General features: G+C 39.1%; 3 protein-coding genes across 3 annotated transcripts in view; all 3 read right to left on the bottom strand.

The window, feature by feature from the left end:
* Positions 1-4,732: 4,732 nt before the first annotated feature.
* On the bottom strand, positions 4,733-5,836 carry sst1.1 (somatostatin 1, tandem duplicate 1). Its single transcript, XM_058413383.1, has 2 exons — positions 5,585-5,836; positions 4,733-5,240 (listed from the first exon to the last, which is right to left on the bottom strand). The coding sequence occupies exons 1-2, from the start codon at positions 5,720-5,722 to the stop codon at positions 5,034-5,036; spliced, it is 345 nt and encodes a 114-aa protein (XP_058269366.1). The 5' UTR covers positions 5,723-5,836; the 3' UTR covers positions 4,733-5,033.
* An 11,031-nt stretch (positions 5,837-16,867) lies between these two features.
* sst1.2 (somatostatin 1, tandem duplicate 2) lies at positions 16,868-18,211 on the bottom strand. Its single transcript, XM_058413382.1, has 2 exons — positions 18,021-18,211; positions 16,868-17,262 (listed from the first exon to the last, which is right to left on the bottom strand). Exons 1-2 carry the CDS (start codon positions 18,165-18,167, stop codon positions 17,053-17,055), a joined length of 357 nt encoding a protein of 118 aa, XP_058269365.1. The 5' UTR covers positions 18,168-18,211; the 3' UTR covers positions 16,868-17,052.
* Positions 18,212-20,652: 2,441 nt separating this feature from the next.
* col4a3 (collagen, type IV, alpha 3) overlaps positions 20,653-24,763 on the bottom strand; it is a 41,720-nt gene continuing 37,609 nt past the window's right edge. The window contains exons 51-52 of the mRNA XM_058413209.1: positions 24,261-24,433; positions 20,653-24,152 (exon numbers count right to left, since the gene is read on the bottom strand). Of these exons, the coding sequence (XP_058269192.1) occupies positions 24,056-24,152; positions 24,261-24,433 (270 nt within the window). The 3' untranslated portion in view covers positions 20,653-24,055. The remainder of the gene's footprint in view (positions 24,153-24,260; positions 24,434-24,763) is intronic.

The raw sequence follows: 24,763 nt of genomic DNA, 5'->3' as shown, positions 1-24,763 counted from the left end.
GTAACCAGTCCACACATGAACACAGAAACCAGAACTTAATGAGAGGCTAAAGAGAAGTAGCAGGAAGCAGATGGGAGTGATCAAGGGGACATGTGACATGATCATGTGACAGATCCTCTGTGGAGAGTGTCAAGAGAACCAAATTCCTTGGTGTTTAGAGAACTTCATCTGGTCACTCAACACCAGCTCCATCACCAAGAAAGCCCAGCAGCATCTTTACTTCCTGCCGAGGCTGAAAGCCCATCTCCGTCCCCCATCCTGACCACCTTCTACAGAGGGACCATTGGGAGCGTTCTGAGCAGCTGCATCACTGCCTGGTTTGGGAACTGCACCGTCTCGGATCACAAGACCCTTGAGGACAGCTGAGAAGATCATTGGAGTCTCTCTCCCCTCTATCACGGACATTTACCCCACACGCTGCATCCGCAAAGCCAACAGCATTGTGGACGACCCCTCACACCCCTCACACACACTCTTCACCCTCCTGCCATCTGGAAAGAGGTACTGAAGCATTCGGGCCCTCACAACCAGACTGTGTAACAGTTTCTTTTCTAAAGCCATCAGGTTCCTCAACACCCAGAACTGAAACTGTATCAACTCTCTCTCTCTCTCTCTCTCTCTCTCTCTCTCTCACACACACACACACACACACATACACTTTATGCACTTTATTCAGCTAGGACATACTTTCTGTCCTTAGCTCTGTGTTGTTGTTATGTTGTTATGTAGCACTAGGGTCTTGGAGAAACCTTGTTTCATTTCACTATGTACTGCGTCAGGTATATGTGGTTGAAATGAGAATCAACCTTCTTCACTTGATCCTGGGGCTGATGGGTAATCTAGTTTAGCACAGATTTTGGCACATGACACATTGTTGTAATTTCAAAAGCTGGCTATTATTTAAATAGGTCTCATGCAGGATTTTTTTTTCCTTTATCAAAGATAACAGTAAGTGTATGATGTGATTTTCTTACCTATACTGTATTATGACCACATTTGTTGTTCTAACCCTTGGCCCTATCCATCCAGCAGCATTCTCACTACATGATGCTCCCAATACCATGTTTCACCATGAGGGATGATGTTCTAAGGACAAAATTCTCATTTTGATCAAATGCTGTAATTTCTTAATAAAGAGCAGAGCTGAACATGCTCGAGTTGATCGGTTGCTCAGCATCTTGTCTGTCCATCGTCTGGCTGGAATCGGGCTCTTCAGATTTTCTAGTGACTAGGAAAGCTCTTCCAAGCAGACATTTACATCAAGATATCCAATCAGTTAAAGGAAAGAAGTGCTGAGATCCGGGTGCAGAGTCACACACTCTCACTCTCTGTGGAAGATCAGAGACTTTTCAGAGACTGGTGCTGGAAATCTACTACAGAGGGCACAGCTGTAGAAATAAAAGTATAGTTAAAAGACAAAGCACAAAATGTTTCCTGTGTGTGTGGGAGAGAAAGAGATAAATAAAGTAAAATGCACGTGTGAGGTGAAAGAGAAAGAGAAAACATACAATGACCTGTTTCCCTTTTGCACTTTTCAAACCATTTTAAGAAAATGTCAGAAATAATGACAGATTTCATGTGGGTTTGTTCATGCATCATTTCAGTGTAATTAAAATGACATGGCAAAAGATAATTAGTTAAAAAAAAGTAATACACACTAATACACATTTCTTCTGTTTGCTTTGTCATATTATTTACACTGTAACCAATTACTGTAATATTACAGCCAAATTCTAACAGCAACATACTGTTTTTTCTAAAATGCTGTAACATATTGTAAAATTTTATGCTTTTATTGAGTGAAATAACAGCAGACTGCCATTAAATTTAATGGTAATATACAGTTGTGTGGTATAGACCCATGACACACACTACAATCGCCTTTTCAATTACATTAAATTAAATTAAATTCAGTTTATTTGTATAGCACTTTTAACAATAAACATTGTCTCAAAGCATTTTTATTTTGTCCCAATTTTATCCCTAATGAGCAAGCAAGGAAAATCTCCATGTGATGATATGAGGAAGAAACCTTGAGAGGAACCAGGCTCAGAAGCCATCCTCATTTGGATGACACTGGACAGTAAATAATGTAACTATAAATAATGTCCTTTCAGCAATCCAGGGCTTATGAGGAACTATTAGGTCAGTGTAGTTTCTGAGTTCATTCTAGGCACTAATTCCTTGCTGTCTCAAGCTGACAGATATAACTGCAGATCAGTGACGGTGTGAAAGTCCCCAAGTGGCTCTGTCTGTGGTCACAGGCTGTCCACACGGATCCATCCACAGCATCAGTGAGCACCAGCAAGGGACAAGACTCTGAACAGGGGTAGAGCCATTGGTCACACTGGAAACTCAGAACACTGGGAGTGGGATGTACAGCTCGACAGAGAAAGACAGAGACAGATATTAAGAGATATTAAATATGCTTATGATCATGTGATGTTTAAAGACAATGTGGATTATGTGTAAAGTGCAGTCAGGGACTCTGGCAAGACTAGCTATAACAGCATAACTAAAAGGGAGAGCCAGAATGTGAAATACATGAAGGCTTTCCGGGACATAAAGCGTCCAACCACTTCACAGTCAGCAAACCTGAGTGACTTGCGAGGGTGGTAAGGTGACAGCATCCAAACATCCCAGTACACCAAACATTGTATACCCATGGAACTTCCTTTACTTAAAAAACTATACATTGAAAGCTTGACTAAACAAATATGTCTTCAGCCTAGACTTAAACACTGAGACTAAGTGTCTGAATCTCAAACACTAATTGGAAGGCTGTTCCATAACTGTGGGGCTTTGTAAGAAAAAGCTCAGCCCCCTGCTGTAGCCTTTGCTATTCGAGGTACTACCAAATAACCAGCACCCTTTGATCAGAGTAAAAAGATTGCTCAGGTACTGTGGCGCGAGACCATTTAGTGCTTTATAGGTCAGTAATAGTATTTTATAATCAATGCAAAATTTGACTGGGAGCCAATGCAGTGTGGCTAAGATAGGAGTGATGTGTTCATATGTTCTGATTTTAGTTAGTACTCTAGTTGCTGCATTCTGTACTAACTGGAGCTTGTTTATGCTCCTACTGGAACATCCAGACAGTAAGGCATTACAATAATGCCTTTAACAATCACCATTCAAATGTAAACATTAATTATTTCTAAATTCTAACTATTAAACTATTTCTAATTATTTCAAAAACACCATGTCTCATAGAGTAAGCTAAAGTTTGGCCACAAATCTTCATCACTCTGAGATCTTGGTTGTAACATTCAGCTGTGACATTAAGCTTGTTGCTTTTGATCTACTCAAGTCTCATGTGGGCAGGTACTATGTTTCTTCTAGGTTTGTCCTGTATTTGGCTTTATCCATTGACCAAAATGATGCTACCACCACCATGTTTCACTGGAATTCCATCAAAACTAGCTTCTTTTTTTTTTGCCAAAGTCAAGAAGTTTGTTCTAATCAGAAAAGAGAACCATGATCCAAGAGAACCAAGTGACCCTGATCTTAGTGCTGCTCATGCCCGGAGAGGTTGCTATACCATTTCTCAGATAACATTTAATATAAGAACCCTCTCCTCTTCCTGTGTTCAAGTACACTTGATAAATCGCATCCTTTCCCCAGTGGGCTAACCTGTCTTCAGCTGGTTTATGGTTCTCTCCAAAACAGCTTGTCACTGACCTGCCAGCTGGCTCTCATTCCACATGCTGACTGAGATCTCACTGGAAACAGGGCTGGCACTGGCACAATATATCATCTCCACAGTGTTTCAAGCCATTCCACAAGTTTAATAAACGTCTTGACCTCTTTATGTGCCATCAAATCTAAGTATTGAATACAATATACAATATTTTGTACAATGCTTTGATTATTTTGGTCACTGAATGTAGTATGAGGAGTGATCAGTTGAGTGCAGAGACGATGATGAGGTTTAATGTTTTACAGACACCGTTGTGGACGTTTCCTTCACTTACTCCATTTAACAACTTTCTTTTTTCCATCTGTAGAAAGCAAGATGGAAAATATTTTGAAAGCAAAAACTTGTCATGAGTTGGTTGTCATTCAAAGCTTGATCCAGTCATGGGTTTGTGTGTACTCTGTTTTAATAAACTGCCCCCTTAGACAGTGTTAGCTTCATAGGAAGGCAGCCATCTAATAAAAAAATATTTCCTCAACATTTTGGTGGAAAGTATTTAGTAGATAGCAAAGTGCTTTAGTAGAAATCCTGTTCAAAAGCTGATTTTTACAGAATGTTAGCATGTTTTTCCAACTTTTGCTACAAATTCTCTGGGACACAGCCATTGTCTTATACACACTGTCTTATATCCTATTAAGTTTTTCATCCAAGCCTTACATCATCATCATCATCATCATCATCTGTCTGAAAAACAAGTCTCTTCTCCAGGGGCATGTGTGAAAATTGTTTAGTGGTAAATGATTATGGCACTGAGACAAACTTGATCTATGTAGAGAAGAGAATAAACTAGTTTAGTTTAACTTAATTAAATCAGTTAGGTTGCTAGTTTATCAACTCACCAAATCACACAAACTTCTTCTCACTCTCTTACTTTTACTTAAACTTTTTTTAGGAATTTAATTCTCGTCATTACAGTTCTCTAGACAATATTATGCCAAAACTTAGCCTAAACCTTTTTGTCCGGATAATTTTTTTGTTTTTCTATATGGACAGAATACACATTTAATAGTTAAAAAATCCGCGTTATTCATTGGCTGTGAAACATAGATTTTATTCAAACAATTAAAAATATTTTCTGCCATCTAAAGCACAGATCTCTAATAGAATTTCCATACATCCGTAAAACGTTGCATCATAAAACCTTAAATTGATAAACACGTGATAAATGGAACAGCTTTTATTTTACTTTTTTCATTTCTTTCTTATTTACATGTTATGTAGACATGATGGATTGAGCTTGAAAACCAACGGGGGGGGGGACAACAACAAAAAATATATATGGGGAAGAGAAAAAAGTATTTGTATAGACCTTGAAGATAATATCTCGACAAAACGATTAACACGACGTGAAAGTTTTCCAGAAGAAATTCTTGCAGCCGGCTTTGCGCTCGCGGGGAGCCAGCAAGGGACCGGCGGCGCGCTCCATCTCCAGGCGCGCGCCCTCGCTCTCCGCGCCGCGAGACACCTCGTCTGAGTCCAGGACCTCGTTTTCGGCTTGCGCGAGCTCTGCGAGCAGCTCTGCGAGCGTGTACCTGGTGAGCTCCTGCGTAGGAAAAAAATCAAAGAAAAAGAAAAGAAAAGAAAAGAAAACAACAAATTATTATTATCTTTAAGAAATTATCTAAACTTTAAGGTTCCAACACAGAGATTATATTTTCAGTGTGGACTTTAGTTCCTATGAATGACCGCTGTTAGAAGAAAGGAAGGTGTGTGATCATATTTTCAGAAAAAATGCACTGAATATCAGTTGAACGCGTTTGTGCACGCGCGCCTCAGATTTCAGCACCTTGGACAGCTCTACAACTCATTCTTTCCAATACAGCCCGAACATATTTCTACACTTTTAAAAAGATATTACTGCGTCCTCTCTCTCTCTCTCTCTCTCACCTGTTTTCCGGACGGTGCAAGAATCGACCTCTGAAGGAACTGGCGCAGTTTGGCATCAGACGGCGCGCCTGAGACGCTGCAGACTGCAAGCGCGACGGCCAAGAGAGCCAGAGCGCACTGGATCCGCGTGGAGGGCATCTTCAAAAAAATATCTAGATTTGGTGCAAAATTGTTGGAGGGAAGAAAAAAAACAAAGAGACGCGTCAGTTCTTACTGCTGTGGTTTTTGGGGTTACTGCTTCAGTCAGTTGCCGCAGGTCTTCCCCCCACCCCTGAAACCCACCTTTTTAAACTCTCAGTCTGACGTCAAAGGAGAGGGGGGTTTCCTTTGCGCGCGTGGGAAATGACATAGACAAATGATCGCTTACCTGCACTTGTTTAATATATATTTATATATGTATACGTGTGTGTGTGTGAGAGAGAGAGATAGAGAAAGAGACTATATTGAAAATTATTGACGAATTTAAAGCAGCACTAAGACGCCTATAAGAGGACTGACGCTCAGCGCGTGACCAAAACGCACAACTTATTAGTGCTTGCATGAATACGTGTCGGATTTAGTCAGTGAATCGCAGATAACCTTTTTACTGCGTGAAAATTTGTGAAATTGGTTATATTCGATATGAGAACTGTGAGTGAGTGAGTGAGGGAGTGAATGAGTGAGTGAGTACACGTGGGATGTTCTGGGAAGTGCCTCGCGCTCCCCTGCTGCGTGAGCGTGTACTACAGCAGGAGGTTTTCGGTTCCGTTTTTCCGTCATCCGAAGTTTAAGGGAAAACTCGTTCATTAGCGCGCGGAAACAGTGTTACGTCCTCTCGGACCCGGTGACAGCGCGCATGAGTGAAGACTCAGCGAGAGCCGCTATTTTTTACTCTTTATGATGAATGTTGATAGAAACCCGAACACGCAGAGTCACGCAGGCTGCCGCGCTTCTGTTAGGATTCAGAAGGTCGTGGAAGAATGGAAAAGGTCAGCCATGTTCATAAATTACAGCACCAGTTTAAGATGTGGAAGGGAACAGAACATACGGACCCGTGCAGGGTAGTTATTTACACTGTTTAATGTTTAGCTTGGCAGCATCTAGTTTGATAAGCTGTGGAAGTGCTTGATAGAAACAACAAGATCATATGAGGTGGGCATGGCCAGCATCAATCAGGGGGAAAATGAAATGAAATGAAATTCTTGGGCTGAATCACAACTGAAGTACTTTTCATCTTTACCTGTGGAGGCATGGGGATTGTGGCTTTGAATCACAGAGCAGTCATGTGGTCAAATCCCAGCAGTGACAAACTGCTGAAGGTCCAGACCCCTAACCTACTGCTCAGTTGTATCCTGCATTACGGACTGTTATTTTGTATGTTATTAATGTATGATATCTATTAGATATTCTGATCTAAGTCAAGCAGTATCTTCAGTTAAAACCAGATATTTATTTACACATCACTCTATAAAAGCAACACTATTTTGTGGTATTACTGCTAAGAAAGCTTAGACATTGATATTTTTCCCCCCGAAGTGCTGCTGAGTTGCTTGGCATGGCACCAACTGATGCACTTACAATAGAAATGTAAAAGGGGCATAAAGCAGGCTTTAGGTTTTCCATGGCGACGGAGCAAAGAGTGCTGTTCAACAACCGACTCAGTGATGTAAAACTCCACAAAACAGAGATTTCTTTTTTTTTAAGGCAAATCTGCAGAACAGTCATTAATATATTCTGATTCCAGGGAGTAATGTGATTTCAGCTTTAAGCACAGCTCCAGAATCTTCAGATTCAATCCACTGAAGTGCAGTTGATGGAGCTGGAAGACTCGCAGTTTACAAAGTAAATGTGACACAAGTGCGTCATCAGCTGATCTGTCAGAATAATGTGTATTTGATGACGTCGAAAACCCTTTCAATTCAAATTGCATTAGCAGTATAAATGATACACATTTATAAATATGGCTGAAAATCATTTCTCACACATGCTAGAGGATTATACTCAGAAAAAGAAACGTGAGTGGAAACCGGTGATGTAAGAAATTCAGGATATTTTCTATCTAATTCAGATCTTTAGGTTTGTATTGAGAAGAGAGAAAATTCACAGCAGCACAGTATAGAGTATGGCTATTACTTTTGTGTCTCAATCTGTGTGTGTGTGTTGTGTGTCTCTGTGTGTGTGTGTGTGTTTGACTTGTCACCACTGACTGTAACGCTTTTTTCAATAAGGATTTTTTTTTTTATTAGTCACTCCACTGGTGTTTGCTTTAAAGAGATTACTTTTGCAATTAAGGGAGAAGTGAAAGAAAAAAGTAAGTGTAGTCTGAATATTGCCTTTTCATGTCATTAAAAAGACAGATTACTGAAATTTGCAAGCAAGAGAACAGAAGCATTCGCTTGTAAGCCGCTGAATAATGAAGGTCTGAAGCTTTATTGTTGAATTAAGACAAATTAGCGGTGATTAATGTGATGATTACTTGGACTAGGCATATTAATGCGGCAATATTTTGGCAATACACTAGACTCATTAGATGTTGATTTCAATTCCTGGCATCTTATCCTTTATTATCTTGTCTTATTATGTTGCAGCTTTTCAACTCTCTTCTTCAGGAAGACTTTTGAATCTACGGTTTCTCCTGCCATGAGTGACAGGTGTGATAGGAGCTCTGGTGTTTGAGTTAGCGTGCAACCACGTGCATAATGTTAATAGAACTCAGTTTGTTCTGCCCTGATGGATTATTTGAGGGACATTGGTGATGCTAAGATTGTGTGCGCATGCTATTGCCATGGAGGGCCTGCAAAAGTGTCAGAATCGAGCACTAGTCATCGTCTACAGCCTGAACTCACATGGCTGGTGAAGGAAAGGTTCACACATGAGCAAAGAAAAATAGCTCCTTCACCTATAACCCTATCAACCAAACATGTGGCAGCAGCATGATGCATGAATCACATCAAACATCAGATGTGATCTCAGTGGCATGGCAGACTGGATATTAGGAATGTTGGTGCTTTCAGTATTTCAGAAAGTGCTGCTCTCCTGTACACACAACATTCTCTAGAGTTTATACAGAATAGTGTGCAAAAACAAGTACAGAAAAATCCAAAATAACTCAAATAATCACTTTCTGCACCTGTGCTGAGCTGAAAAGCATCACAACATATTGATCCTCAAAGCTGAAGACCATGAAGACCAAAAACAGGAAACTGTTCGGGTACAAACTCACCAGAACTGGACCAAGCAGGCTTATGGTCCATGAGGGTTGTGTGTGAACTGAACCACTTGTGATGCTTGATACAGTGTTAAGTGACCAGCAAGATAGATATTATATCAGGAGTTAAAAAGCAAACTAACTACTGCAGTTAAGTGAGGGGTTACACACACACACACACACACAGAGTTCTTCTGGCCAGTTGAAAGATGTTGATGCGAGAGCTGAGGAGCCGACGCAGTCATTTGATAAGCTGATGTATTGACACGGCTCCTAGTTTTAATGAGAAAAGGGAATGGAAACGGCAGGAAACGAACTCTGATTGGAAGACCGACTCTGAAGCTCAGAGAGCAGGACGGCAAACATTAAAGTGTAGGAATAATAATTCAATTCAATAATTAAAGGCTCTTCTTCCTCAAAGTGCTCTGTAGTGAAATGAGTTGAGTTTTTGGATCTACTTTTCCATGCACTTTATAGGGAAATCAACTTTTTTTTTTGGAAAGTTTTGCTCTTCATGTGTCTCACTATTTCACATTTGGGATGTCTTCTTTACAGCCCTATTAAGTTATATTTGAAAAAAATAAAAAAAGGTCTGGAAAGAAAATGTACCTATGTTACAGCTAGAAATTACACATCTGAAATAACTAAACCGCACGAGAGATACAATGTTCAAGCATTGGATCAAACCCGGAGAGCCTGCAGCATTAAATACACACAGGTTGAAACACATGATGTAAGAAGAGTGTAAGAAGAATAAAATTTCATTTTACATATATAGCTTCTTTTTGCTTTTTTGATCAGTTGATATGGAATAAGCAAAAGTACATTTGTTTATAATATTATGCACAGAGGAGAAAGACATGTTTAATGTGTCAAGTTTAATACAAATACAGTGGATTGTGTGTGTGTGTGTGTCAGAGCCTCTGTTAACTGCACACCCTTACTTCTTCTAACTCCGTCCCTGATGACCAGCTCGTCACCTGATTGTCACCATCTGGCTAAGATTTAGACAAGAAACAGCAATTATTATAGCAGATTCCTCCTGATGAAGAGTGATGATGAGCTCAGAGCTCAGTGTTCCCAAGAATCCGACACCGATCATCAATCACCTTGTGTGTTCTGCTTTCAGAGCTTTTTGAGCTTTTCCACTTCTCCAGTGTGAAGTGAAGGACTTTAGAGCAGAGAGATTATGCTTATTGTATAAAACAGTCAGAGAAGCTGTAAGTATGCCAATCCTCGAATCATCATCATCATCATCATCATCGTCATCATCATCATCATCGATTCGCCTTACAGAAATCTGTGGCTAATTGGAAAAAAACCACTGCGCAGACATTTTGTATGAATAACGCCATGGGGGAGGGAGAGTCACGTCCCTAACTGAAATCAAACCTTTTTATCGACATTTTCCCTCTCTCTTCTTTGTCTGTCACTCTCTCTCATCCTCTCGCTCTGATCTCCTCTCATGTCTAGCGTTCCACTCATCATCTTATTCAGTCTGTTTTACATAATTAAAGGGAAAAAATGATAAAACACTTTATAGCTGACCTGCGAAGTTTTACAGACAGTGAGACCAATCAACACATTTTAACACACCGAGCCAGACTCTCGGTAAATTCAAGGTATGTGTGTGTATCTGTGTGTGTGTGTGTGTGTGTGAGAGAGAGAGAGAGCAGGCGATCGTCGCGTTGTGCATCTCTGTGAGTCGTATCTAAAAAAGCGAGGTGCAGAATCAGTGGTATTCAGAAATGACTCAGAGAGGCCGTGAAAAGAGAAAAGAGCACCTGCCATCAGAATCATCGCCTATTGACAAACATGACCACACACACACACACACACACACACACACACTTATACGCCGCCTCGCTCACAATCAGCGCCTACTGATGCGCAACTACACTCGACTGAACTAGAGATATTTCTGAGTCAAATATAACCCTAATGAACTCAGAGATGGAGCCACAATCAGCTTCTACTGACACTTTCAATATAAGACTGTTACCTACTACACACACACACACACACACACTTAAAATGTAGACTCAATAACTTTGCTGCCATCTGAATCCTACTTAGAAAAAGACAAATAAAATGAAGAAGACAGCCAAGGAAGTTTTTCTTTTCTTTTTTTTCAATCAATACAAAAAAAATTAAAAGGGATAAAAAAAACCGTATAAACATGAAGCTGATGGAACACTGTGAACACCTCAAATTCAGCTCATTCTCAAGTTTTGTTTCTTTGCTCTCCTGTTTTTCTTTGCAATGAGGTTTTTATGATCTGGTTTTAAACAGCTTCAGCATTATTATCGGTGTAAACATTACAACAGGCCCTTCACATCCTCGAAAGCCAAGTTATAGCCCTTACTTCAGCTTACACTGATTTATGGGGATGATTGAGGGCCTTAACTGCACTGTTTGTCTTTGCAATGAGGTAAAAAATAAACGAATCTATTTGATTTGTTATATAAAACAGCCACCCAGTTCAAATAATTCAGAGCTTTACAGACTGTGTTCAAATCCTGAGGAGCGGCGAGGAGCATCTGTAGAACTGTCTCTCCAGACCCTCACACAGATTATCAAACAGAAGAATTATAATACACTCGTGCTGAGGACAGGGATTAGTTGGACTACTGCAATAAGGTATATGAGTAAATATATAAGATCCAGTAGCAGGTGACTGAATTGATGAAAGGGTGAAAATCAGGATGAAGTTGAGGATCAGGGTGAGGGTTAGTGTGAGGATTAGGATTAGGGAAGGGGTGAGGATCTGGATGGAACAGGCTGAGAATTGGGGAGAGGATAAGGATAAGGTTAGGGTGAGGTTCAGGTTGAGGATTTGGATGAAAATTGGGATGAGGATCAGGATGAGGATCTGGTTGAAATGTGGCATAAGGGTCAGGATGAGTATATGGATGAAAATTGGGGTAAGGACAGGCTGAAGATTTGGATGAAGATCAGGGTAAGGAATCAAGATGAAGGTCAGAGTGATGGTCAGGGTGAAGATCAGGTTGAGGATCTGGATGAAAATCGAAATGAGGATCAGCATGAACATCTGGATGAAGATCAGGGTAAGGAACAGGCTGAGAATGTGGGTGAGGATCAAGGTAAAGTGCAAGCTGAGGTAGTAATAATAATAATAAAAGTTTTTTTTGTGTTCAGGTGTGACACAAGGTTTATTTATACATCCGCATTACTCTCCTTTTTGATACCATCCCAGGTATCAAACTTCTTCAAAAATCTTCAAGTTTCCCACAATGCCATGAGGGGTCATTCATCTGCAACGTTGCAGTGGGAAATTCATATTTATTATAATACAGACAGCAGTGTGTGAAGGCAGCATTAATAATGATAAAAATGACATGCTTTGGATCATTAGCATTTCCTTCCTTTCTCCAATCATTTCCAGTCTTTCTGATACAACTTGTTTTTGTTCTATCTGTAAAGTAAACCCATAGTGTTTAGACCCCAGCGAGGTCATCGTCGCTCCTTCTGGCAAGATGTTGTTGATCTTCATTTTGACCCCTGCGAGGACCTTGTTGCTGCATCTACTCACTCTGGTCAGAATCTCCCTGCTCCACAGAGGACACTTTGTCACCTGCCTTTGAGGATGATGACATCATTCTGCCTCCTGCTGACTTTGCTGATGATGTCATCATTCTGCAACCCGACTTTCAATCCTGACCGGCTGATATGATGGTCTCCTGCCTGGTTGACATGGGTCCACCTCCTGGCCTCACAGAGGACATCTGTCTCCACAGTGGATATAATTTCTTCTGCACCATCAGTTTCCATTTCACCTCACCCCATCTTCCCAGAGGACGCTGAGATTGCTCAGACTATGCCTCCCTTCCTGGATCTTTGGGCATGAGTTGTTGGAGGTCTTGAGGATTGTGTGCCTGGGAGGATATGAGGAATTCACTTAGAGCCTATCTCAAGGCCTCCAGAAAATCACTGACATTCGACCAAAGGGTCCAAGAACTTCTTACATCTATAGTGTTTCTTGTCAGGGGCCACACTTGCTCAAGCAGTGGGGTCCTGACATGGATTTCACCTCTATATGGGGCAGTTTACAGCCCCACTCAGTGCTGCATTTGCTTTGTGTTTTATTTATGTCATGGGATGATGTCTAACATCTGTCTTTTGTTGTGATTCTAGTCTTGTCTCACGCCCTGTCCTGTCACTGTGTGCACTTGTTTAATTGACCAGTTCTGTTTGTTCATCTAGTGATTTGGACAGAAAAACCCTGGACTCTAGAAAAGCTTTACATAAGGCTGATGTTACAGCTATATTGCTAGTCCTCTAGGCTGGTCGATATGTACACATGCTGTAAATATGACATATTATTAATTAGAAACCCTGGTGTTCACTCGCTGTTAGTTGTCCATTTAAAAAAAAAGAAAATCCATAATGTAGTTTTATTAATCCCGATGATGCTACAGCTCATTTTGTCTTTCGGCATGGTGCTGGAGAAGTGTGATTTTTTAAATGACTGCTCAAATTAACTTAAATGGAGATCAGAATGCGGAATTCTCCATTTGACCCGGTTCATTTCTCTAATGCGTTTTCCTGGTTAAGAGTATGCAGTATTGTTGATGAAATTAAGTTAATGTGCAGGCAGGATTGAATTCTATTTAACTGAAGGCATTATTCCCATTTGGTTTACAAGATTATAGTGTATTTTATAAATATTTGAATATTATTACACACACATGTTTGTTTTTCTATTTTTGTGAGGACCTTCCATGCGCATAATTATTATCTAACCTTGACCTTAGTAATCAGAAGAAAATATTGCTTCATGTGTTTTTACAATTAGTTTTAAATACCATCATTTGAATCTTGATTCTTATCACTGTGAGCACATTGGACACTAACCTATCATTTTGAGGACATTGTGGTCTCCTATCAACTGATGGTGAGGACTTTAGACACTATCTTGTCCTGTAACTGTGAAGACATTTTCACGTTGTTGTGTGCTTATTTGACACCATTAGATCATTATGTGGACTGGATAATTGTGAAGACACTATTCTGTCATTGTCAAGTCATCTGGTGCTATTCTATCATTAAACACTACTGTGATGACACTGTGAGGACACTGGACATTATGCTGTCACTGTAATAACCAGGACATTGTGTGAACACTCGACAGGACCAGGACACTGTGAGGACATTGGACACTAACCTGTCTTTTGAGGACATTGGACACTAACCTGTCCTTGTGAGGACAATTGATGGTTTGTATCTCATAATTTTGATGATTGAATGCTACTCTATAATTCTCTAATTTTTGGACACTCTTCTTCATTTTTTGGGTACATTGGATTCTGTGTGAGTGTGAGGTGACTTAATACCATCCTATCGTTTTGGGGACTATTGATAATACTCTGTCATTGGGATGTGTATCAAGTAGTGTCCAATGTGATAAAAAAAAGAAAAAAGGATCATGTAGCACATGCTCACAATGAGAGGATAACATCACAAGGATGCTAACCTGTATGTTTTAAGAGTATTTGGTCACTTTGGTCCTTGCAATGGGATAAATACAAACACACATGTGCAGAGGCACACAGACGCACACTTATTATGGTCTAGCAGTGGGAAGAGTGGTAAATGGTGTTTAATGGGATGAATCGTGAAGAGGGCCACATGGGCTAATAGACTCGCCTGGTGTGTTGACACCATGCTGTTTTATTGAGAACATACACATGCAAATGCACACTTGTAGAGAGGATGTCCTGCTGTTTGTCTTTGAACTGGCTGATTGGTTGTTTGTTGCTTGTGGTGTTTGGCTAATTTCGTGATGGTTGATTAGTTATGCCTTGCATCGTGCTTAGACTGATGGCTCCACAAGAATCAGTCTCACACAGAGAGGTTAATGGGTATGCATGCACAATGGTTCGAAAAAACTTCCATTCAAACTCAATTAGGTACTTTATATAGGTTCTTATTTTGTGTTTGTACAATATCGCCAATTTTAGTGACGTTTCCGAAGAATAACACTTTTTACCCATCCGTTTATTATGCTAGAACTATGACTCATCACTATGGCATTAGCATTAGCCTACCGGCGGGCTGTTTGATTGACGGCTCAACAGCTGGCGGACAGTAAGGGCTTATCTCCATCTGAGCAGACGGACACAGGCGAACATTTTTAAACAATGAGACCTAACAGACAGCGTTTCTTCACAATGAAGTCCCGAAAGCTGCGCATTATCATATGAAATAGACGTCAAAGAAAGTGGCTTTGTGGCTTCCGTGTAGATATTTTCCCCTCATAACCGTAACGCACGGAGACGGGGGCAGTCACAGAGGTAATAAGGGTGGGTTTTTTTTACACACACACACACACACACACACACACACACACACACACACACATATATCCACACGGAACTGTCAGGGAGATTTTACTGCAGCGACAGCGTGGACAGCAGAGATAGGCTGTGCGGCTCATTAGGTCCAAGAGAGCATTAATGAGTCTGGAATTCAAGGCAGGGAAACAATCATGCGGGAATACTGTACACTACTGGTAAGAGGAGATATTAGGAGAGAGATTTTGGGATTGGTCATTTACATTTCTGCATGTGAGAGGCATTTTGACCTTTTAATACTCCTTACTTCTGACTGTACCATAGACAGTTTTTTTTAAATATTGTTATTACTATGACATTATTATTATTATTTAATTAATGAATACGTTTTTTTTAACTAAGTAATCAGTAATTATGTTTTTCATTGACATTGGAATATACATATGTATTTTTCTGTCAAAGGTCAGAAAGTGAACACAATCTTCACCGACTTTTTAAAGAAGTTTTGCACTTTCTGGTCTGAGACATGAGTTCAGTGTTGACAATGAAAACAATGCTTAAAAACACGACCTGAGAAGAGAGAAAAAATCCCATGGAACATCTGAATCTGACGAGGCGATGGTGTGACTGCGGAACCACAAAACTGAATTTTTTTGACAAACAAAGCGGTTGCGCTTTTAATAAAATAAAAACCTCTGTCATGCTGCTTATGTGGAGCTTTTAAGGCAGAGAATCTTATGGAACTGGAGCTGGTCTAGAAGCGATGGTGTTACTGACACAGACGTCTAAATGACATGCTCAGATCCGTTAAACCTACACACACACACACACACACACACAGACTTCTATGGTTAAGAAAGATAAAAACCTCTGCTTTGTAAACAAGTGAGTGGAAAGTGAATTTTAATGCCTGACAAAGTCTTTGCTCAAGCTTGTTAATCAAACAGAGCAGATGAGTTTAAATATTTGTGCTGCTTTCAGGAGCATAATTAAATAACAATTACTGCTGACTAACAGGCTTTTCCACGTCTCTGCGTGAGCCTCTGGAGATGGAGCACCGAAGCCCGGCGCAGCTTTCACAACTAATAACGCGCTAATGAAAAATACATCAGACTGATGTGTGTGTCCTCACACCTCGCTCGTGCTCAGTTCACGGGGTCCATTACCACGTCTGCTAACAGCTCCAGATGTTGCTACGGATGACCATTAACGCTAACTGTCCTCCGCCTCTTACGTCCTTTTTCCATCTTGGGATAAGTCTCTCATGTCCGGTGATTTCATTAATCAGGTAAAAAGGAGCTAGAATTACCAGACTTACACACTTACACACAAACACATACCATAATATATGTTTTATGATCTCAGTGCTTAGCTTTGAACTACGTAGCGTAAAAAAAGTGTGCAAGTAAAGAGTGACCTTTAGTGAGACAAACAGTGACTATTTTCTGTTTTATCTACACATTAGCAATGTTTAGTTCACTAATTTGCATATTTGATCAAATTTTATTGTCTTTCTTCTCTTTTTTTTAGCACCAAATGAGCTGGAATGCTGTTTCTGTTGTTTGTTGTTGTTGTCTAGGCAACTAGCCAGCCCTAGACAGCGTTAGCCTTCACCAGAGAGGTTTAAGGCTAGCGTTCTAGCTTCTGGTTAATGTTTGGTGTGAAAAAGCAGATAAACTAGCACACTGCCTTAGAAAAAGCGTTAAAAACCATACGTTTTGGCACCCCTGAAGCTGCGTCCTGACTGAGTTGTATCACATTTACACACATATCCACACAACGTAAAATCAAATGCAGCATTCATCTTTATTTCTTCTCAATCACAAACTTACAGTTGAATCTGATCGATATGATTAAATGATAGAAACCAGCGACTGATTGGACCTCACAGGCGAGGGCGGGGTCAATCAGCAGCAGCGACCCGGGAGTGGCCAGGGTTGGGTTCATTTGACTAGAGCGGCAGAACCTCAGCAGGAAGTGAATCCTTTCCAGTAGAAGTTCTTGCATCCTGCTTTTCGCTCTCGAGGTGGGAGGCTGTTGGGCTCCTCTGCAGATCGCTCTAATTCCACCGTCAGGTCTTGTTTTGTCCCCAGAGTTGAAATGTCACTCTCCTGAAACTCTGACTCTGGCAGGGTGAGCTGGGATAGAATGTCCTTCAGATCATTCTTAGTCCACTCCTGAAAGGCAAGACAGGATAGAAAAGGCAGATCATTTGAGGAGAGAGGTTAGAGATTTCGGGAATTCTTTCCCTTCTTTTGGGAAATGAGAATTTCAGGAAATCATGTCTAAATAGATAGCAAAGGCACATTGTCTCAGCCGTGCCAGTCACGCTGAAATGATTGACAGGGAACATCTTTCACTGCAGTTTTCATTCCCTGTGGTATCCCTGCTAATCTAATACTCGGCTAACGAAATGAGTGGCACCTCAATTTATCCCATAAACTCTAATAGTTCCCATGAGAACGTCACATCAAGGAAAAATATTTGGGAGAGGAAATGACTGAGCTTTGCATGATTTAGCTAGGAGATATGCTAGACCTCCCAGAGTCCCTGCTCGCACTCTGATCCTGGTGAAGAGCATTTTAACCCTCTACTGCTGCAGGATACCACAATAATCTGTTCTGGGTCTGACCTTTGTTTCAGCAGAAACTAAAATAACTGCTGCTGTGATCAGAAAGTGCTCTGATCTCATCTTGTTCTAATAATCAATCGATTCAAATGTGAATTCAGTTCCTTGTTTCTTCTCAGGAGGTTTTTCCTTGCAGCTGTTCCCTTGGGCTTCCTGAATATGGATTGAAAATCACGCAAAACTGCCTTGCGACAATGTCTGTGGTTCAACACACTATATAAAGTTACTTCATTTCAGAGACACCTTTATAATAAGATTTCAATAACATTCCTACTTCTTTCTGTGTCAGTGTTCGTGCAGTCTAACCTGTGCAGCCAGGCCGAGGTCATAAACTCTCTGCAGAAGTCTGCGGTGTCTCAGATCCAGGTCCGGCTGAGATGAGACGCCGTAACCACCCAGCGCCACAGACAAACCCAGCAGGGTCAGACAACACCGCATCACACACGTCCTCATCTCCGTCTCTGTTAAGCTTGGATTGTGCACTACACAGCTCTGAAGCTTGGGTTCTGGTAGCTGAGACATCTGCGGTGCTCCTTTTAAACTCATCACTGGATGACTGACAGCTGCCTGGTTGCCGGGCGAAGCTGGAACGCGATGTCGTAAAAACGTCGAGGAACGTCTTTGTTCGCAGCAATGATGCACGCTTTTGTTAAGATTGCGCCAGTGAAAGAGTGTTGACTTTACAATAACGAGGACAATAAAACAATTTGTGCGAATGGTCTCACAGCTAATCCACGGCAAATACAACCGAGAAATGTCGCCGTGTCTGCCTTTGTCTCTGCAGCACAAACACAGTGGACTAATTAATGATAAAAGCTACTCAAACTCAAACTTAATGGATTCTTACTGAAAGCTTCCTGGAAGTTTTTTTCTGTATGGTAAATTAAAAAAATGAAGGATGTGTGACTTTGGCTGGCTGACTGACATGTTCCACCTCAATCATGTGTTCATCAGTCAAACTTTTTATTTATGTAGCTCATTTCGTACAGATGGAGAGCAGATGGTTGATAAGTTAGAAATGAGGAACAGGAATGAGGAAAGTGACCTCTGACATGAGCTAATGCTCAAACACTGGATATCACTGCTTTAGCTTGTGCTGATGGTGTTACACTTCATACAGAACATAGTAAGAACATGTCTTGGGGCTTCAGCCAACAAGGAAATAATGATGTCTAAAGACAAAATGAACCGTGAACGAACAGACAGTTTGAAATAAACAAATCCTTCAGTACATCTTCAGTGTCTTGGAGACCAAAAAAATGGAACTGAGGCCTTTTTTTGTTTTCGGAAACAAAATCCACTAATTCACAGTTTCGCATATAGACATTTGACCACTGCGTCATGTCAGTAGTGTTATGAATTAAAACCTAAAACCTTTAATAAGAGGAGTTTTTCATTTCTATTCAATCAGGAGGTCAGATGGTGTTTTAGAGAGGCTGCAGATTTCATATCCTTCTCGATTCAACACACAGAAATTAGCAGATTTCACGAATTGAAATAAATTAAAATAAACAACAAATCATTTAATAGAAGATGGTGAGATTCTCATTGGAACTCAAGCGACTCAAAAATAATTTAACTGCTGCGATCACAAAATCCCGAAGGAACTGGCTGTAGATCAGACTGTAGATCAGACATGCAGGTTTTGTTCATTACATACTAGTTTATCATTCAAGCTGTTATAGCATCATTCCACAAAATATGTTTTCTCTTTCTTTCCTCATTAGCAGTGTTTATACATCTAGTCTTGGCTTGATTTTAATTAATTTATTAATTTATATTTATTAAGAAACTCTTTGTACTTCTTGTTTTGTGCCTCATATTTGTATCAAAGGCTAAAGCCTCTAAAATAGAAAATAAAACATTTCTAGTGGATGTAATAATGTATAATAGTGTATAAAATCCTAATCCATATTATTCTAATATTCTTCTAACGTACAAATATCTATACAGAAATATCATATTCATATTTAAAATAAAGAAATATTCAACAGAGAGCCATTTATTCCTGCTATATCACTCTCTCATACCTAAAGTCTTCAGTTGTACAATTTTTAAAAAAATATTGTTTACATTTTATTTCTAAAATATTGTGATGTATTATTTATTTATTGTGTATAATAAGACACATAATAATAACAATGCTTGTTTTACTGAGACGGATGTCGCACAATTCTGCTGAACAGCATCGATGCATTGATCTGATTTGAAAATCGTAATCTCATTTATAACAAAAAATAAATAAAGATTAGTTATTAAATTAAGAATAATTCAGGCCTAATTTACTGTAAGTGGAACTCTTGTTTAATATGTGAAATATTTCTGTAAATAATTTAGACATAATATAAACGTAAAAGTTGTTATCTTCTTTTCCTAAAAAAAAAAAAAACAAAAAACAAAAAAAAAAACAGACCAGTGAAATGGACACTGTACTGTACAAGCCCTGTACTGTCATCTTGTGGTCACATGGAGTCAGAGTTGGGGGGGGGGGGGTTTCAGCACATTAAAAAAAATAAAATATCAGAAAATTAAAAAACAAAACAAAACTATTTAAAAAAATTAATAAGATTTAAAAAATGAAAAATAAAAAAAGATTTAGTAAGCACATTAAAAGAATTAGTCCTGATTTTTCAGCACATTAAAAACAATAAAATATCAGAAAATTAAAAAAAACAAAACTATTTAAAAAATTTATGAGTTAAAAAATAAAAAAAATAAAAAAGATTTAGTAAGCACATTAAAAGAATTAGTCCTGATTTTTCAGCACATTAAAAACAATAAAATATCAGAAAATTAAAAAACAAAACAAAACAATTTAAAAAATTTATAAGAGTTAAAAAATAAAAAAGATTTAGTAAGCACATTAAAAGAATTAGATTATTAGTTTTTTTGGCACTTTAAAATTTTTTTAATTCAGATTAAAAAAAATTTTAATTTCATTTACATTTTTTACATACAACGTCAGCACGTTTATAAGAAAGTAAGAAAGTAAAAAGTCAGCACGTTTAAGAAAAATACAACATACAAAACAGCAACGTAAAAAAAAGTCATAAATAAGAGTAGTGTAATGTTACACAGAAAGTTTCACACAAAAACACAGACAATAACTTGAATTCAGTAACCTATGTTTTAAAGTTTATGGTTGTTTTTATGCCAGCTTTTTATTTTATTTTTATTCTATGTATTTAAATTACTGATAGCAGGAGTTATTGTGATTAGTAATTAAGAGTTATCTAAGCAAATGTTTGGATGCTAAAAATTTGTTGCAATGTTAATGGGCAGTGGCAAACATGATGTAGTATATGTAGTAAATGCATGAGAGTTGCAGTATACACATAAAACAGCAATGAAGTAAACATACAATTAAATTGCATTTTATCTTATAGACGAACTCTAAAGAAGTGGCTCAGTATGATCCTAATAATCCTTAGAGTGAAAAATATATTTAGCAAAGAAATAACAAGACGTTTACATTTACACTTTACACAGGATAGAAAAGGACAAAATCCAGAACCATCTGAGAAATTAGCACCATAACCACTAAACAATCCATCAAAAAACCAAAATCTGAAAAAATCTCAACAAAATCTTAACAAAACCCCATTAAAACTCCGCCCTGAAACATGGAGGAACTCTGTAAACTTTATTTAGCTGTCTCTACACACACAGAGCCAGTCCTGCTGAGCGAGTAGGTTGCTCCTTATCACGGCACAGCTACAGTGCAACTATAACAAGAAACGCAGGTGTCGGAGTTCCGCACTCTGATTGGTCAGATTAAGATTCATTTTCATTTTCTTTCATTCTTTTTTTCTTTCATTGATTCATTTTCTATAGGCTTCTATAGAATCATTGAGTGAATGAATCAGTGAGGTTAGTAAGTGGGTTAGTGAATGAGTTATACATACAGCTGGAGAGACTCTTCTCAATATTATTAACACCTCGTTATCTTTAGTTCACATCCTTAAACCCCTCAAGTTGGCAGTTATTAAGCCCCTTATTAAGAAACCTTTTTAAACCCAAAGCTGCATCTCAATATTCTCCTAGATCGCTTACAAAATTACACAGGTATTAAGGGACAGGCATTAAAATGGTTTAGATCCTACCTGTCTGATCAATACCATTTTGTAGATTTAAGTGGAGAAGTACATCAGTGGGGTCCCACAAGGTTCAGTTTTAGGACCTTTGCTTTTCTCAATATACATGCTTCCCTTGGGTAACATCAATAGAAGGCATTGTTATGCTGAGGATACCTAGTTGATAAATTGTCTAAGATATAAAAGATTGGATGACCGATAATTTTCTATTATTAAATCCTGATTAGACAGGGATATTACTTTTAGGTCCAAAAACCAGTGCACAGATGCTGTCACAATTCAACCTGCATTTAGAAGGATGTGCTATTACTACTAGCTCGACAGTGAAAGATCTGGGCATAACATTAGACAGCAACTTCTCCTTTAAAAATCATTTTTAAATTCTTCTACCCAAGAAACATTGCCAAGCTTAGAAACATCATATCTGTATCTGATGCCGAAAAGCTAGTTTACGCATTCGTGACCTCCAGACTGGACTATTGTAATGCATTAATATGTGGTTGTCCTGCATCTTCAATAAGTAAGCTACAGTTAGTCCAGACTGCAGTCACCAGAGTTCTTACCAAGTCAAGAAAATACGATCATATAACCCCAACTTTATTATCCCTGCACAGGCTACCTGTTAAGTTAAGAGTCAATTACAAACTATTCCCACTTACTTAACAGGCTTTAAATGGTTTAGCTCCCATGTATCTAACCAGTCTTCTAGCTTCTACAATCCGTCAATCTCTTTGTGATCACAAAACTCTGGACTTCTGCTAGTTCCCAGAAAATCCAGTAAAAGGGGTAGAGTGTTTTGTATTTTCCTCCTAAACTTTGGAATAGTCTTCCTGACAGTGTTCAGGGCTCAGACACACTCTCCTAGCTTAAATGAAGATGAAAGATATATCTTTTTAGCCAGGCATCCACTTAATACATCCCATAACCTTGTGCTCTAGTACATCTGATTAAAAGCACATTATCATCTAGTGCGTGCAAAAATTATGAACAGCAGCAACGCTTCCACTTACTTCTCTTTTTCTACCTATCCTAAGGCACCTAGAGATGTACCAGCTCCAGTTGGATTCTGCTTCATGAAGAATTTGGGCATTCGAAGAGAAGATGCCAACCCCATGCGGTCTTAGAGGACAACAACCTCCTAATCAATACACTAAAAAACGTACTACATATGCAGTATCTCCATTATTGAGTATTGAAGGCTTTAAGTTGGTGTTGAATCTATAATGAACTCAGATGTTGAGCTAGTTTATGAGTTGCTCAGGAGCTCCTGGTTACACAACTCCAACTGACTGTATATGACTGTGGAAAGGACATTATTCATTATCACACTCTCCAGTGTTTATAATAATTCATAATCATACTCTCCTGTGTTTATAATAATTCATGATCACACTCTCCTGTGTTTATGGTAATTCTCAATCTCAGGTGTCAACCAAATGAGGATGGGTTCCCTTTTGAGTCTGGTTCCTCTCAAGGTTTCATCCTTTTACCATCTAACTGAGTTTTTCTTTGCCACAATCGCCTCAGGCTTGCTCATTAGGGATTAGGGATTGATACAAATAAATTTATACATGAGCGTAATATTAATCTTGAACCATTTGTACTATATTTTTCATGTTCTGTAAAGCTGCTTTGAGACAATGTCCATTATTAAAAGAGCTATACAAATAAATTCAATTGAATCAGTGAACAAGTGAATCAGTGAGCGAATGAATCAGTGAGCGAATGGATTAGTGAGTGAGTGAATCAGTGAGTGATTGAATCAGTGACCAAGTGGGATAGTGAGTGAGTCAGTGAGCGAGTGGGTCAGTGAGCGAATGGGTTAGTGAGTAAATGAATCAGTGAATAAGTGAGCAAGTGGGTTAGTGAGTAAATGAATCAGTGAATAAGTGAATCAGTGAGTAAGTGGGTTAGTGAGTAAATGAATCAGTGAGTGAGTGAGTCAGTGACCAAGTAGATCAGCAAGAAAAATGGGAAAAAGTTTGTGATGGTCAGCTGTCCACATAAATTTGGCCATACAGTGCACTGGTTCAGTCTTTCTCCCTCTCTCGCTTGTCCAAGAAATTTAAATGTTATATTTTGTTCATCAATACTGCTTGGTTCAAAATGAAAAATTAAAAAAGTTTGTGAAAAGTTTGTTGTCAATCCTCGGAAAACCATCTTGAAGATCTCAAGCAGTAGGATTCAGAGCGTGATGGGAACAAACCAATCCATCTCCACATCGGCTGGATCATCAGTCCCTGAGGTTCAGGATGTCTGACTACACACCTGACGCTTCATACACACCTGACAGCGACTGATGAGGCTCGGCTCATTGTCATTTAGTATCCATGATGCTGGTTTACTGAGAAACAAATCACAAACACACAAAATGGGAACTTCCTTCTATAACCTCACTTCTTTTTAACTTCAACCTTCACTTATTCTCAAAGTATACATTTGGGAGAAATACCTGAACATCCAGCTAGGATCCAGAGCAGCCAGCCAGTAGCTGTAGGAATCTGAGTAGTAGTTACAAGTCCCGCGGCCGTGACACTCGATAAAGGGAATCCTCTGGAAATTCTCCAGACAGGAGCCAGGAGAGGACAGGGGCTGTCCGGAGCCTTCAGATCCCACACCCGTTTGCTACCAGAGATACAAGTAAACAAGAATAAACTTGATTCTGTTTGGTTAGAAAGGTCTGGATTTAGCTGCAAACCAGTGGTTTATATTAATGCAGTAGCTTAAGTGCGATTTAAATGTGTAAACATTGATTTAGTGATTTAGGGAAATGTTCTGCAAATTTAACCAGGAAACTGATAACTTTGAATCTTCTCAACCAGCTTCAGTTTAATTTAACAATGTAACAATAAGTAAGTGGTAATTAGTGAAATAAGAATGACTATTAAAAACATATTTTTAAATTCAGCAATAAATTTACGGCAGGGCATTAAGTCTATTCGACTTTTGGCCTTT

The sequence above is a fragment of the Hemibagrus wyckioides genome, linkage group LG17 (genome assembly GCF_019097595.1).
Source record: "Hemibagrus wyckioides isolate EC202008001 linkage group LG17, SWU_Hwy_1.0, whole genome shotgun sequence".
Lineage (NCBI taxonomy): Eukaryota > Metazoa > Chordata > Actinopteri > Siluriformes > Bagridae > Hemibagrus > Hemibagrus wyckioides.
Note: the sequence above shows the minus strand (reverse complement) of the source record. Positions and strands in the feature narration are given on the sequence as shown.

What these genes read in the sequence shown, in the direction of transcription:
- sst1.2 (XM_058413382.1), bottom strand. Translation starts at nt 18,167, where the DNA reads ATGAGGACGTGTGTGATGCGGTGTTGTCTGACCCTGCTGGGTTTGTCT. An exon ending in ACCTCGGCCTGGCTGCACAG is followed by an intron (nt 17,263 to 18,020) that starts GTTAGACTGCAC and finishes CTTGCCTTTCAG; the next exon opens with GAGTGGACTAAGAATGATCT.
- sst1.1 (XM_058413383.1), bottom strand. Translation starts at nt 5,722, where the DNA reads ATGCCCTCCACGCGGATCCAGTGCGCTCTGGCTCTCTTGGCCGTCGCG. An exon ending in TTGCACCGTCCGGAAAACAG is followed by an intron (nt 5,241 to 5,584) that starts GTGAGAGAGAGA and finishes TTTCCTACGCAG; the next exon opens with GAGCTCACCAGGTACACGCT.